The sequence below is a fragment of the Lagopus muta genome, chromosome 33, assembly GCF_023343835.1.
Source record: "Lagopus muta isolate bLagMut1 chromosome 33, bLagMut1 primary, whole genome shotgun sequence".
Taxonomy (NCBI): domain Eukaryota; kingdom Metazoa; phylum Chordata; class Aves; order Galliformes; family Phasianidae; genus Lagopus; species Lagopus muta.
The window spans coordinates 410,028-423,983 of record NC_064465.1 but is presented as its reverse complement, the minus strand read 5'-3'; the positions used below and the strand labels follow the sequence as shown (position 1 = coordinate 423,983).

General features: G+C 57.2%; 2 protein-coding genes across 2 annotated transcripts in view; one reads left to right on the top strand and one right to left on the bottom strand.

The window, feature by feature from the left end:
• Positions 1 to 6: 6 nt before the first annotated feature.
• Positions 7 to 13,956, bottom strand: part of LOC125686228 (protein NDRG2-like) — a 46,671-nt gene continuing 32,721 nt past the window's right edge. The window contains exons 5-14 of the mRNA XM_048929988.1: positions 9,464 to 9,526; positions 9,292 to 9,345; positions 7,711 to 7,798; positions 5,969 to 6,025; positions 5,232 to 5,326; positions 1,981 to 2,025; positions 947 to 998; positions 806 to 853; positions 655 to 690; positions 7 to 565 (exon numbers count right to left, since the gene is read on the bottom strand). Coding sequence (XP_048785945.1) covers positions 449 to 565; positions 655 to 690; positions 806 to 853; positions 947 to 998; positions 1,981 to 2,025; positions 5,232 to 5,326; positions 5,969 to 6,025; positions 7,711 to 7,798; positions 9,292 to 9,345; positions 9,464 to 9,526 — 655 coding nt within the window. The 3' untranslated portion in view covers positions 7 to 448. The remainder of the gene's footprint in view (positions 566 to 654; positions 691 to 805; positions 854 to 946; positions 999 to 1,980; positions 2,026 to 5,231; positions 5,327 to 5,968; positions 6,026 to 7,710; positions 7,799 to 9,291; positions 9,346 to 9,463; positions 9,527 to 13,956) is intronic.
• LOC125686226 (shematrin-like protein 3) lies at positions 11,312 to 13,808 on the top strand. The gene is made up of 2 exons (XM_048929983.1): positions 11,312 to 11,398; positions 12,687 to 13,808. Exons 1-2 carry the CDS (start codon positions 11,363 to 11,365, stop codon positions 13,806 to 13,808), a joined length of 1,158 nt encoding a protein of 385 aa, XP_048785940.1. The 5' UTR covers positions 11,312 to 11,362.

Below are 13,956 nucleotides of genomic sequence, written 5' to 3'. Positions count from 1 at the left end.
CCCCTTCCCACAATCCCTTTCGTTCCACCCATTCATTCCAATGAGTGCCCACTGATCCTCAAGCCACTCCTCCTTGCCTGCAGACCCCCGCCCCCTTGTACCCAAGCCACGCCCCCTTCCCATAATCCTTCTCATAATCCCCATCCATTCCCCCGTTCATTTCAATGAGGGCTAAGCCACGCCCACAGCGCATTAAGCCACGCCTCCCTTTCCTGCAGGCCACGCCCACTGCCCTGCACCCCCATTCACTTCAGTGAGAGTTAAGCCACGCCCACTCGGCCACAAGCCACGCCCTTTTCCCAGGCCACGCCCCCTCCCCTTCACCCTGTTAATCCCCCCCCATTCAATTGAATGGGCCTCAAGCCCATGGGGGGGAGCTCTTAATTAGGACCCTAATTAACGATCCGAGCGGCCGACAGCACCGCAGCCTAATTAACGACCCTTCACGCTAATGACCCAGCCCACCCAGGGAGTTAATTAACCCTGCCTCGTTAACATAACGACGAAACTCACTGTAGCCCATTCCCTGCACAAAGTATTTGAAGGCTTCCGTCAGCTTGGCCGGCTGTGGGGGGGCGGAGCCAAAGGTCAGGTGGGCGTGGCTTAGCATAAGCCACGCCCCCTCCGCAAGCACTTTGGCCACGCCCCCCTCACCTGGCGCAGTTGCGGTTGGCCGCCGCCGTCCGCCATCTATATAAGGAAAAAGGGGCGGGGTTAGAGATAGGCGGGGCTAAGAGGGGGTGGGCGTGGTTTAGGGCAAGTGGGCGGAGCTTGGGGAGGGAAAAGGGGCGGGGCTGCGGCTCGCCTTTAAGAAGGAGGTCTGGGTGGGGTCCAGCTTGGCGTTGCACTCCACCTGGAAATGACGTCACTTAGCCCCGCCCACTTGCCCATAGAAGGGCGTGTGACGTCACGAAGCCCCGCCCCTTCCGCCCCCAATCAGGCTCACCACCGCGTCCTCGTGGGGGGAATTGTCGCCGACCACCAACAGCACCGGGCACCTGGGGGCGGGGGTTAAGGGGGAAAAGGGGCGGGGTTAAGGGGAAAAGGGGGCGGGGTTGAGGAGAAAATGGGCGGGGTTAAGGGGGAAAGGGGCGGGGTTATGGGGGCGGGGCTAAGTGGAAAACGGGGGGGTGGAGGGGAAAGGGGGCGGGGTTAAGGGGAAAGGGGCGGGGTTATGGAGAAATGGGCGGGGCTAAGTGGAAAACGGGAGGGGCGAAGGGGAAGGGGGCGGGGTTAAGGGGGAAAGGGGGCGGGGCTAAGTGGGCGCGGAAAAAGGAGAGGGTAGGGGCTAAACAGGAAGGGGCGGGGCTTTAGAGAAGTGGGCGGGGTTATGATAAGTGGGCGTGGCTATGTGGCTAATGGGGGGAATAGAGGGAAGGGGCGGGGCGTGGGAGCAAGGGGGCGGGGCTAAGGGGTGAGGGCTGGTGGGGGGAAGTGGGCGGGGCTATGTCGGAAATGGGCGGGGTTTGTGGCGAAGGGGCGGGGGTTAACGAGAAAGCAGGGATTGGCTGGGTGCGAATGGAGGGCGGGGCTAAAGGTAAAGTGGGCGTGGTTAGAGGGAAGGGCGGTTCTATGGGAGTGGGCGGGGCTACGCAGGAAGTGGGAGGGGTTGTCTGGAAGTGGGCGTGGCCAATGGGGTCCAAGGGCGGGGGCTAAGGCGAGGGGGCGGGGTCAGGAGCAAAGGGGCGGGGCGAAGGAGTGGGCGGGGTCTGCGGGGAAAGTGGGCGTGGTTTTGGGTATAGCTTGGGTCTATGGGAGTGGGCGGGGCTACGTAGGACGTGGGCGGGGTTATGGGGAAAGGGGCGTGGCCAAAGTGCGAGTAGGGTTTGAGAGAAAGGGCGGGGCTAAGGCGAGGTGTGGCGGGGCCAGGAGGAAAGGGGGCGTGGGTCTTGCGCGAAATGAGGCGTGGTCTACGGGATAATGGGCGTGGTTTGCGTGAAGGGGGCGGGGCTAAGGGGGGAAGTGGGCGGAGCCACCGACCTGAATGTCACCGCACCGTTGCGCTCCAAGCCCAAATCACCGCGGCTATGGAAACCAGTATAAACCAGTATAAACCAGTATGAACCAGTATAAACCAGTATGAACCAGTATGAACCAGTGCCGGCCAGTGTAAACCAGTATGGGATGGTATGGACCAGTATAGACCAGTAAAAACCAGTATGGAGCGATGCAGACCAGTATGGGACCAGTATAAGGGCCAGTATCAAGCGATGTGGACCAGTATGGACCAGTATGGACCAGTATGGACCAGTAAGGACCAGTATAAACCAGTACAGATTGGTGTGCACCAGTATGGCACCAGTGTGATCCAGTGTGATCCCAGTACATCCCAGTATGGCTCCCAGTCCATCCCAGTACATCCCAGTACATCCCAGTATGGCTCCCAGTCCCTCCCAGTCCATCCCAGTCCATCCCAGTATAGCTCCCAATCTCTCCCAGTACATCCCAGTATATCCCAGTATGGCTCCCAGTCCCTCCCAGTCCCTCCCATTCCCCCCCATTCCCTCCCAGTTCCTCCCAGTCCATCCCAGTTCATCCCAGTATGGCTCCCAGTCCCTCCCAGTCCATCCCAGTCCATCCCAGTCCATCCCAGTATGGCTCCCAGTCCCTCCCAGTCCCTCCCAGTCCCTCCCAGACCATCCCAGTCCATCCCAGTCCCTCCCAGTCCATCCCAGTCCATCCCAGTCCATCCCAGTATGGCTTCCAGTCCCTCCCAGTCCATCCCAGTACATCCCAGTATGGCTCCCAATCCCTCCCAGTCCTCCCAGTTCATCCCAGTATGGCTCCCAGTCCCTCCCATTCCCTCCCATTCCCTCCCAGTCCCTCCCAGTCCATCCCAGTTCCTCCCAGTCCCTCCCAGTATGGCTCCCATTCCCTCCCATTCCCTCCCAGTCCCTCCCAGTCCATCCCAGTCCCTCCCAGTTCATCCCAGTATGGCTCCCAGTCCCCTCCCATTCCCTCCCAGTCCATCCCAGTCCATCCCAGTTCCTCCCATTCCCTCCCAGTTCATCCCAGTCCATCCCAGTATGGCTCCCATTCCCTCCCAGTCCATCCCAGTCCCTCCCAGTACATCCCAGTCCCTCCCAGTACATCCCAGTCCATCCCAGTATGGCTTCCAGTCCCTCCCAGTATGGCTCCCAGTCCATCCCAGTCTCTCCCAGTTCCCTCCAGTCCCTCCCAGTCCCTCCCAGTATGATCCCAGTCCATCCCAGTATGGCTCCCAGTCCCTCCCAGTCCCTCCCAGTCCATCCCAGTCCCATCCCAGTATGGCTCCCAGTCCATCCCAGTCCCTCCCAGTCCATCCCAGGTCCATCCCAGTATGGCTCCCAGTCCATCCCAGGTCCCTCCCAGTCCATCCCAGTCTCTCCGAGACCATCCCAGTATGGCTCCCAGTCCCTCCCAGTCCATCCCAGTCCGTCCCAGTATGATCCCAGTCCATCCCAGTATGGCTCCCAGTCTCTCCCAGTACATCCCAGTACGGCTCCCAGTCCCTCCCAGTCCGTCCCCAGTCCTTCCCAGTCCATCCCAGTCCCTCCCAGTATGATCCCAGTACATCCCAGTATAGCTCCCATTCCCTCCCATTCCCTCCCAGTCCATCCCAGTCCCTCCCAGTCCATCCCAGTCCCTCCCAGTACATCCCAGTTCCTCCCAGTCCATCCCAGTCCATCCCAGTATGGCTCCCATTCCCTCCCAGTCCCTCCCAGTCCATTCCAGTTCCTCCCATTCCCTCCCAGTTCATCCCAGTATGGCTCCCAGTCCCTCCCAGTTCCTCCCAGTCCCTCCCAGTCCCTCCCAGTCTCTCCCAGTACATCCCAGTATATCCCAGTATGGCTCCCAGACCCCCCCAGTCCATCCCAGTCCATCCCAGTATGGCTCCCAATCCCTCCCAGTCCCTCCCAGTCCATCCCAGTTCCTCCCAGTCCATCCCAGTCCATCCCCAGTCCCTCCCAGTCCCTCCCTGTCCATCCCAGTCCGTCCCAGTATGATCCCAGTCCATCCCAGTATGGCTCCCATTCCCTCCCAGTCCATCCCAGTTCCTCCCAGTATGGCTCCCATTCCCTCCCAGTCCCTCCCAGTCCATCCCAGTCCATCCCAGTATGGCTCCCAGTCCCTCCCATCCCCCCCCAGTCCCTCCCATTCCCTCCCAGTCCATCCCAGTCCCTCCCAGTCCATCCCAGTTTGGCTCCCAGTCCCTCCCAGTCCATCCCAGTTCCTCCCATTCCCTCCCAGTTCATCCCAGTATGGGCTCCCAGTCCCTCCCAGTCGCTCCCAGTCCCTCCCAGTAAGGCTCCCAGTACATCCCAGTATAACCCAGTCCCTCCCAGTATGATCCCAGTGCATCCCAGTATGCCATCCCAGTCCATCCCAGTCCGTCCCAGTACAGCCCAGTCGCTCCCAGTGTGATCCAAGTCCATCCCAGTCCCCCATATCCCCCTCCCATTCCCTCCCAGTCCCTCCCAGTTCCTCCCAGTCCATCCCAGTACATCCCAGTATGGCTCCCAGTCCCTCCCAGTCCATCCCAGTCCATCCCAGTATGATCCCAGTCCATCCCAGTATGGCACCCAGTCCCTCCCAGTCCCTCCCAGTCCATCCCAGTCCATCCCAGTCCATCCCAGTCCCTCCCAGTCCATCCCAGTACATCCCAGTCCCTCCCAGTCCCTCCCAGTACATCCCAGTATATCCCAGTATGGCTCCCCGTCCATCCCAGTCCCTCCCAGTCCATCCCAGTTCCCTCCCAGTCCCTCCCAGTTCCTCCCAGTCTCTCCCAGTCCATCCCAGTATGGCTCCCAGTCCCTCCCAGTCCCTCCCAGTCCCTCCCAGTACATCCCAGTCCCTCCCAGTATGGCTCCCAGTCCATCCCAGTCCCTCCCAGTCCATCCCACTCCATCCCAGTATAGCTCCCATTCCCTCCCATTCCTTCCCAGTCCATCCCAGTCCATCCCAGTATGGCTCCCAGTACATCCCAGTCCCTCCCAGTCCCTCCCAGTACATCCCAGTCCCTCCCAGTCCATCCCAGTATGGCTCCCATTCCCCCCCAATCCCTCCCAGTCCCTCCCAGTCCCTCCCAGTCCATCCCAGTCCATCCCAGTATGGCTCTCAGTCCCTCCCAGTCCCTCCCAGTTCCTCCCAGTCCATCCCAGTATGGCTCCCATTCCCTCCCATTCCCTCCCAGTCCGTCCCAGTTTGGCTCCCAGTCGCTCCCAGTCCATCCCAGTGCTCCCAGTCCCCACCTGTTGTACATGGCCCAGTACAGCCCCACATTTCGGGCGCTCTCCAGATATTCCCGGACCTCCAGCACTGGGGGGGCAGCAGCCGCCACCTCCTCCTGGGGGTGAATCCCAGTATAAACCAGTATAAACCAGTATAAACCAGTATAAAGCACTACAAACCAGTACAAACCAGTATAAACCAGTACAAACCAGTAACCCCCCCCCAGTTCCCTCCCACTGCCCCATAAGTGACCCCCACTGCCCCATAACCACCCTGCACCCCCTCCCAGTTCAAACCAGTCCCGTCCCAGTATAAACCAGTATAAACCAGTACAAACCAGTATAAACCAGTACAAACCAGTATAAACCAGTAACCCCCCCCAGTTCCCTCCCATTGCCCCCCACTGACCCATAAGCGCCCCCAGCTGCCCCATAAGTGCCCCCCACTGCCCCATAACCACCCTGCACCCCCTCCCAGTTCATACCAGCACCCTCCCAGTATAAACCAGTACAAACCAGTATAAACCAGTACAAACCAGTATAAACCAGTAACCCCCCCCAGTTCCCTCCCATTGCCCCCCACTGCCCCATAAGTGCCCCCCATTGCCCCATAACCACTCCTCGACCCCTCCCAGTACAAACCAGCACCCTCCCAGTATAAACCAGTTCAAACCAGTATAAACCAGTATAAACCAGTAACCCCCCCAGTTCCCTCCCACTGCCCCCCACTGCCCCATAAGTGCCCCCAGTTGCCCCACCTGAGTGAAGAGGTGCCCCAGGATCAGCTGTGGGGTGGACGAGGTCAGGCCGGAGAGCTGGGGGGAGGCAGAGACCCATAGAAACCCCATAGCGACCCATAGGGACCCATAGGGACCCATAGCGACCCATAGGGACACATAGAGACCCATAGAGACCCATAGGGACCCATAGAGACCCATAGAGACACATAGGGACCCATAGAGACCCATAGAGACCCATAGAGACCCATAGGGACCCATAGGGACCCACAGAGACCCATAGAGACCCATAGGGACCCATAGGGACCCACAGAGACCCACAGAGACCCATAGGGACCCATAGGGACCCATAGGGACCCATAGAAACCCCATAGAGACCCATAGAGACCCATAGGGACACATAGGGACCATAGGGACACATAGGGACCCATAGAGACCCATAGAGACCCATAGAGACTCATAGGGACCCATAGAGCCCCATAGAGACCCTATAGAAACCCCATAGAGCCCCATAGGGACCCATAGAGACCCATAGAGCCCCATAGAGACCCATAGAGACCCTATAGAAACCCCATAGAGCCCCATAGAGCCCCATAGAGCCCCATAGCGCCCCATAGAGCCCCATAGAGCCCCATAGAGACCCATAGAAGCCCCATAGAGCCCCATAGAGCCCCATAGGGACCCATAGAGCCCCACAGAGCCCCATAGAGATCCTATAGAAACCCCATAGAGCCCCATAGAGCCCCATAGAGCCCCATAGAGACTCCATAGAAACCCCATAGAGCCCCATAGAGCCCCATAGAGACTCCATAGAAACCCCATAGAGCCCCATAGAGCCCCATAGAGCCCCATAGGGACCCATAGAGACCCCATAGAGCCCCATAGAGCCCCATAGAGACCCATAGAGACCCCATAGAGCCCCATAGAGCCCCATAGAGCCCCATAGAGACCCATAGGAACCCCATAGATCCCATAGAGACCCATTGGGACCCATAGGGACCCATAGAGACCTATAGAGACCCCATGGAAACCCTATAGAGCCCCATAGGGCCCCATAGAGACCAATAGAGACCCATAGAGACCCACAGAGCCCCATAGGGATCCATAGAGACACATAGAGCCCCATAGGGACCCACAGAGACCCATAGAGACCCATTGGGACCCATTCGGACCCATAGAGACCCCATAGAGACCCATAGAGACCCATAGGGACCCATAGAAACCCATAGGGACCCATAGAGACCCCATAGAGACCCATAGGGACCCATAGGGACCCATAGAGATGCATAGAGCCCCACAGAGCCCCATAGGGACTCATAGAAACCCCATAGGGACCCATAGAGACCCACAGGAACCCTATAGGGCCCCATAGAGCCTTATAGAGACCCATAGGAACCCCATAGATCCCATAGAGAAACATAGGGACCCATACGGACCCATAGAGACCCATAGGGACCCATAGACACCCACAGAGCCCCATAGGGACCCATAGAGAACCATGGAGACCCATAAGGACCCATAGAGACCCCATAGGGACACATAGAGACCCATAGAGACCCATAGAGACCCATAGAGACCCATAGAAACATCATAGCGACCCATAGGGACCCATAGAGACCCATAGGGACCCATAGGGACACATAGAGACCCATAGAGACCCATAGGGACCCATAGAGACCCATAGAGACCCATAGGGACCCATAGGGACCCATAGAGCCCCATAGAGCCCCATAGCGCCCCATAGCTGCCCCACGGCTCCCCACCTTGTGTGCAGCCCAGTCCATCCAGCCCTTGGCTTTGGGGTCGATGTTGATGAGCACCAAACCCTCGACGGCATCGGGGGTGGCAAAGCTGTGGGTGTGCAGGGGGGGGGCGTCACCCCATAGAGACCCATAGATCCCATAGAGACCCCATAGGGCCCCATTTAGACCCATAGAAACCCCATAGAGCCCTATAGAGCCACATAGAAACCCCATAGAGACCCATACATCCCATAGAGACCCCATAGAGACCCCATAGAGACCCATAGACCCCATAGAGACCCCATAGCCCTCACAGGCCCCATAGAGACCCCATACACCCTATAGACCACATAGAGACCCCATAGAAACCCCATAGACCCCATAGAAAGACCATAGAGACCCCAGTGACCCCACAGAGACCCCATAGACCTCACAGGCCCCATAGAGACCCCATATTGACCCCATAGCCCCCATTGACCCCATAGAGAACCCATATTGTCCCCATAGACCCCATAGCCCCCATTGACCCCATAGACCCCATAGAGACCCCATAGCCACCCCATAGCCACCCCATAGACCCCATAGAGACCCCATAGAGACCCCATAGAGACCTCATAGCCCCCATTGACCCCATAGAGAACCCATATTGACCCCATAGACCCCATTGACCCCATAGACCCCATAGAGATCCCATAGACCTCATAGACCCCATAGAGACCCCATAGAGACCCCAGTAACCCCATAGAGACCCCATTGACCTCATAGAGACCCCATAGAGACCCATACACCCCATAGACATCATAGAGACCCCATAGGGACCCCCATTGACCCCATAGAGACCCCATAGCCCCCATAGACCCCATACTGACCCCATAGACCCCATAGACCCCATAGATGCCCCCTTGACCCCATGGACCCCATAGAGACCCCATAGAGCCCATAAACCCCCCCTTGACCCCATAGAGACCCCATAGGGCCCCATAGACCACATAGAGACCCCATCGGGCCCCATAGAGACCCCATAGACCCCATAGAGACCCCATAGAAACCCCATAGACCCCACAAAGACCCCATAGAGATCCCATAGACCCCATAGAAACCCCATAGACCCCATAGACCATATAGAGACCCCATAGAGACCCCATAGAGACCCCATAGACCCCATAGAGACCCCATAGAGACCCCATAGAGACCCCATAGACCCCATAGAGACCCCATAGAGACCCCAGTGACCCCATAGACACCCCATAAACCCCATAGACCACCCTGACCCCATAGAGACCCCATAGGGCCCCATAGAAACCCCATAGACCCCATAGAAACCCCATAGGGCACCATTGACCCCATAGAGACCCCATAGAGACCCCATAGACCCCATAGACCCCATAGAGACCCCATAGAGACCCCATAAAGACCCCATAGACCCCACAGAGTCATAGAGACCCCATAGAGACCCCATAGACCCCATAGAAACCTCATAGACCCCATAGCCCCCATTGGCCCCATAGACCCCACAAAGACCCCATAGAGACCCCATAGCCCCCATAGAGACCCCATAGACCCCATAACCCCCCCCCGACCCCATAAGCTCTCACCCCAAACTTGGCCAGGATGAAGGCTCCCGCTCCCACTCCGATCCCAACGATGCTCTTCACGCTTCGGTTATGGGGCCGGGGAGGAAGGCAAAGGAAAGTTATAGGGGGCCGAAATCCCCTATAAGGACTTGGGACCCTATAAGGGGGCGCCTGACCCTATAAGGACCCCATAAGCTCACCTGAAGTGCTGCAGGACGTATGGGATCGTCTCGGCCAGCTGCTCCAGGGATGGGTACTGGTACCTGGGAATGGGGAGATTTGTAGGGTCGGGGGGGGTTGTGGGGTTTCTGTGGGGTCTGTGGGGCCCTATGGGGTCTCTATGGGGTCTGTGGGGTCAATGGGGTCCTCTATGGGGTCTCTATGGGGTCACTGGGGTCTCTATGTGGTCTCTATGAGGTCTATGGGGTCAATGGGGGCTATGGGGTCTATGGGGTCTCTATGAAGTCTATGGGATCAATGGGATCTCTATGGGGTCTCTATGGGGTCACTGAGGTCTCTATGGGGTCACTGGGGGGGTCTCTATGGGGTCTGTGGGATCTCTATGGGGTCACTGGGGTCTCTATGGGGTTTCTATGGGGTCGCTATGAGATCTATGGGGTCACTGGGGTCTCTATGGGGTTTCTATGGGGTCGCTATGAGATCTATGGGGTCTGTATGGGGTCAATAGGGTCTCTATGGGGGTCAATGGGGGCCATGGGGTCTATGAGGTCTATGGGGTCATTGGGGTCTCTATGGGGGCTATGGGGTCTCTATGGGGTCTCTATGGGGTCAATGGGGTCTCTAAGACGTCTATGGGGTCACTGGGATCTCTATGGGATCTCTATGGGGCCTGTGAGGTCTATGGGGTCTCTATGGGGTCTCTATGAGGTCTATGGGGTCAATATGGGGTCTATGGGGGCTATGGGGTCTCTATGAGGTCTATGGGGTCAATGGGGTCTCTATGGGGTCTCTATGGGATCTCTATGAGGTCTATGGGGACTATGGGGACTATGGGGTCTGTATGGGGTCAATGGGGTCTCTATGGGATCTCTATAGGGTCAATGGGGTCTCTATGAGGTCTCTATGGGGTCTCTATGAGGTCTATGGGGTCAATATGGGGTCTATGGGGTCACTGGGGTCTCTATGGGGTCAATGGGGTCTCTATGGTGTCAATGGGGTCTCTATGGGGTCTGTGGGGACTGTAGGGTCAATATGGGTCTCTATGGGGTCTCTATGGGGTCTCTATGGGGTCTCTATAGGGTCAATGGGGTCTCTATGGGGTCTCTATGAGGTCTATGGGGTCACTGGGGTCTCTATAGGGTCACTGGGGTCTCTATGGGGTCTCTATGAGGTCTATGGGGTCAATGGGGTCTCTATGGGGTCAATGGGGTCTCTATGGGGTCAATGGGGCTATGAGGACTATGGGGTCTGTATGGGGTCAATGGGGTCTCTATGGGATCTCTATAGGGTCAATGGGGTCTCTATGGGGTCTCTATGGGGTCATTGGGGTCTCTATGAGGTCTATGGGGTCAATGGGGTCTCTATGGGGTCTATGGGGTCTATGGGGTCAATATGGGGTCTATGGGGTCAATATGGGGTCTATGGGGTCTCTATGGGGTCTCTATGGGGTCAATGGGGGCTATGGGGACTATGGGGTCAATATGGGGTCAATGGGGTCTCTATGGGGTCTCTATAGGGTCTATGGGGTCAATATGGGGTCTATGGGGGATATGGGATCTCTATGGGGTCATTGAGGTCTCTATGGGGTCAATGGGGTCTCTATGGGGTCACTGGGGTCTTTATGGGGTCTCTATGGGGTCAATGGGGTCTCCATGGGGTCAATGGGGTCTGTATGGGGTCTCTGGGGTCTCTATGGGGTCTCTATGAGGTCTATGGGGTCAATATAAGGTCTATGGGGGCTATGGGGCCTCTATGGGGTCAAAGGGGCCTCTATGGGGTCAATGGGGCCTCTATGGGGTCTATGGGGACTATGGGGTCTCTATGGGGTCAATGGGGGCCATGCGGTCTCTATGAGGTCTATGGGGTCACTGGGGTCTCTATGGGGTCTCTAGGAGGTCTATGGGATCAATGGGGTCTCTATGGGGTCAATGGGGTCTCTATGGGGTCTCTATGAGGTCAATGGGGGCTATGGGGACTATGGGGTCTCTATGGGGTCAATGGGGTCCCTATGGGATCTCTATAGGGTCAATGGGGTCTCTATGTGGTCAATGGAGTCTCTATGGGGTCTCTATGAGGTCTATGGGGTCTCTATGAGGTCTATGGGGTCAATGGGGTCTCTATGGGGTCACTGGGGTCTCTATGGGGTCTCTATGAGGTCTATGGGGTCACTGGGGTCTCTATGGGATCAATGGGGTCTCTATGGGGTCTCTATAGGGTCACTGGGGTCTCTATGGGGTCTCTATGAGGTCTATGGGGTCAATGGGGTGTCTATGGGGTCTATGGGGTCTCTATGGGGTCTCTATGGGGTCGCTATGAGGTCTATGGGGTCAGTGGGGTCTCTATGGGGTCACTGGGGTCTCTATAGGGTCAATGGGGGCTATGGGGTCTTTGGGGTCAATGGGGTCCTCTATGGGGTCTATGGGGGCTATGGGGTCTGTATGGGGTCTCTATGGGGTCCCTATGGGGTCTCTATGGGGTCTAGGGGGGGTTTATGGGCTCTATGGGGTCTCTATGGGGTCTATGGGGTCCATGGGGTCAAGGGGGCGTCTATGGGATCTATGGGGTCTCTATGGGGTCTCTATGGGGTCTCTATGGGGTCTTTGGGGTCAATGGGGTCTCTATGGGATCTCTATAGGGTCAATGGGGTCTCTATGGGGTCTCTATGGGGTCATTGGGGTCTCTATGAGGTCTATGGGGTCAATCGGGTCTCTATGGGGTCTATGGGGTCTATGGGGTCAATATGGGGTCTATGGGGTCAATATGGGGTCTATGGGGTCTCTATGGGGTCTCTATGGGGTCAATGGGGGCTATGGGGACTATGGGGTCAATATGGGGTCAATGGGGTCTCTATGGGGTCTCTATAGGGTCTATGGGGTCAATATGGGGTCTATGGGGGATATGGGATCTCTATGGGGTCATTGAGGTCTCTATGGGGTCAATGGGGTCTCTATGGGGTCACTGGGGTCTTTATGGGGTCTCTATGGGGTCAATGGGGTCTCCATGGGGTCAATGGGGTCTGTATGGGGTCTCTGGGGTCTCTATGGGGTCTCTATGAGGTCTATGGGGTCAATATAAGGTCTATGGGGGCTATGGGGCCTCTATGGGGTCAAAGGGGCCTCTATGGGGTCAATGGGGCCTCTATGGGGTCTATGGGGACTATGGGGTCTCTATGGGGTCAATGGGGGCCATGCGGTCTCTATGAGGTCTATGGGGTCACTGGGGTCTCTATGGGGTCTCTAGGAGGTCTATGGGATCAATGGGGTCTCTATGGGGTCAATGGGGTCTCTATGGGGTCTCTATGAGGTCAATGGGGGCTATGGGGACTATGGGGTCTCTATGGGGTCAATGGGGTCCCTATGGGATCTCTATAGGGTCAATGGGGTCTCTATGTGGTCAATGGAGTCTCTATGGGGTCTCTATGAGGTCTATGGGGTCTCTATGAGGTCTATGGGGTCAATGGGGTCTCTATGGGGTCACTGGGGTCTCTATGGGGTCTCTATGAGGTCTATGGGGTCACTGGGGTCTCTATGGGATCAATGGGGTCTCTATGGGGTCTCTATAGGGTCACTGGGGTCTCTATGGGGTCTCTATGAGGTCTATGGGGTCAATGGGGTGTCTATGGGGTCTATGGGGTCTCTATGGGGTCTCTATGGGGTCGCTATGAGGTCTATGGGGTCAGTGGGGTCTCTATGGGGTCACTGGGGTCTCTATAGGGTCAATGGGGGCTATGGGGTCTTTGGGGTCAATGGGGTCCTCTATGGGGTCTATGGGGGCTATGGGGTCTGTATGGGGTCTCTATGGGGTCCCTATGGGGTCTCTATGGGGTCTAGGGGGGGTTTATGGGCTCTATGGGGTCTCTATGGGGTCTATGGGGTCCATGGGGTCAAGGGGGCGTCTATGGGATCTATGGGGTCTCTATGGGGTCTCTATGGGGTCTCTATGGGGTCTTTGGGGTCAATGGGGTCAATTTGGGGTCTCTATGAGGTCTATGGGGTCAATGGGGTCTCTATGGGGGCTATGGGGTCTCTATGGGGTCTCTATGGGGTCTATGGGGTCACTGGGGTCTCTATGAGGTCTATGGGGTCAATATGGGGTCAATGGCGTCTCTATGGGGTCTCTATGGGGTCAATGGGGTCTCCATGGGGTCAATGGGGTCAATGGGGTCTCTATGGGGTCTCTATGGGGTCTCTATGGGGTCAATGGGGGCTATGGGGACTATGGGGCCTGTATGGGGTCAATGGGGTCTCTATGGGGTCTCTATGCGGTCTATGGTGTCAATGGGGTCTCTATGGGGTCTCTATGGGGTCTATGGGGTTTCTATGGCATCTCTATGAGGTCTATGGGGTCTCTATGGGGTCTCTATGAGGTCTATGGGGGCTATGTGGACTATGGGGTCTGTATGGGGTCTATGGGGTCCCTATGGGGTCTCTATGGGGTCACTGAGGTCTCTATGGGGTCACTGGGGGGGTCCCTATAGGGTCTGTGGGATCTCTATGGGGTCACTGGGGTCTCT

What these genes read in the sequence shown, in the direction of transcription:
- LOC125686226 (XM_048929983.1), top strand. Translation starts at nt 11,363, where the DNA reads ATGGGGTCAATGGGGTCTCTATGGGGTCTCTATGAG. An exon ending in CTCTATGGGGTCTCTATGAG is followed by an intron (nt 11,399 to 12,686) that starts GTCAATGGGGGC and finishes GGTCTCTAGGAG; the next exon opens with GTCTATGGGATCAATGGGGT.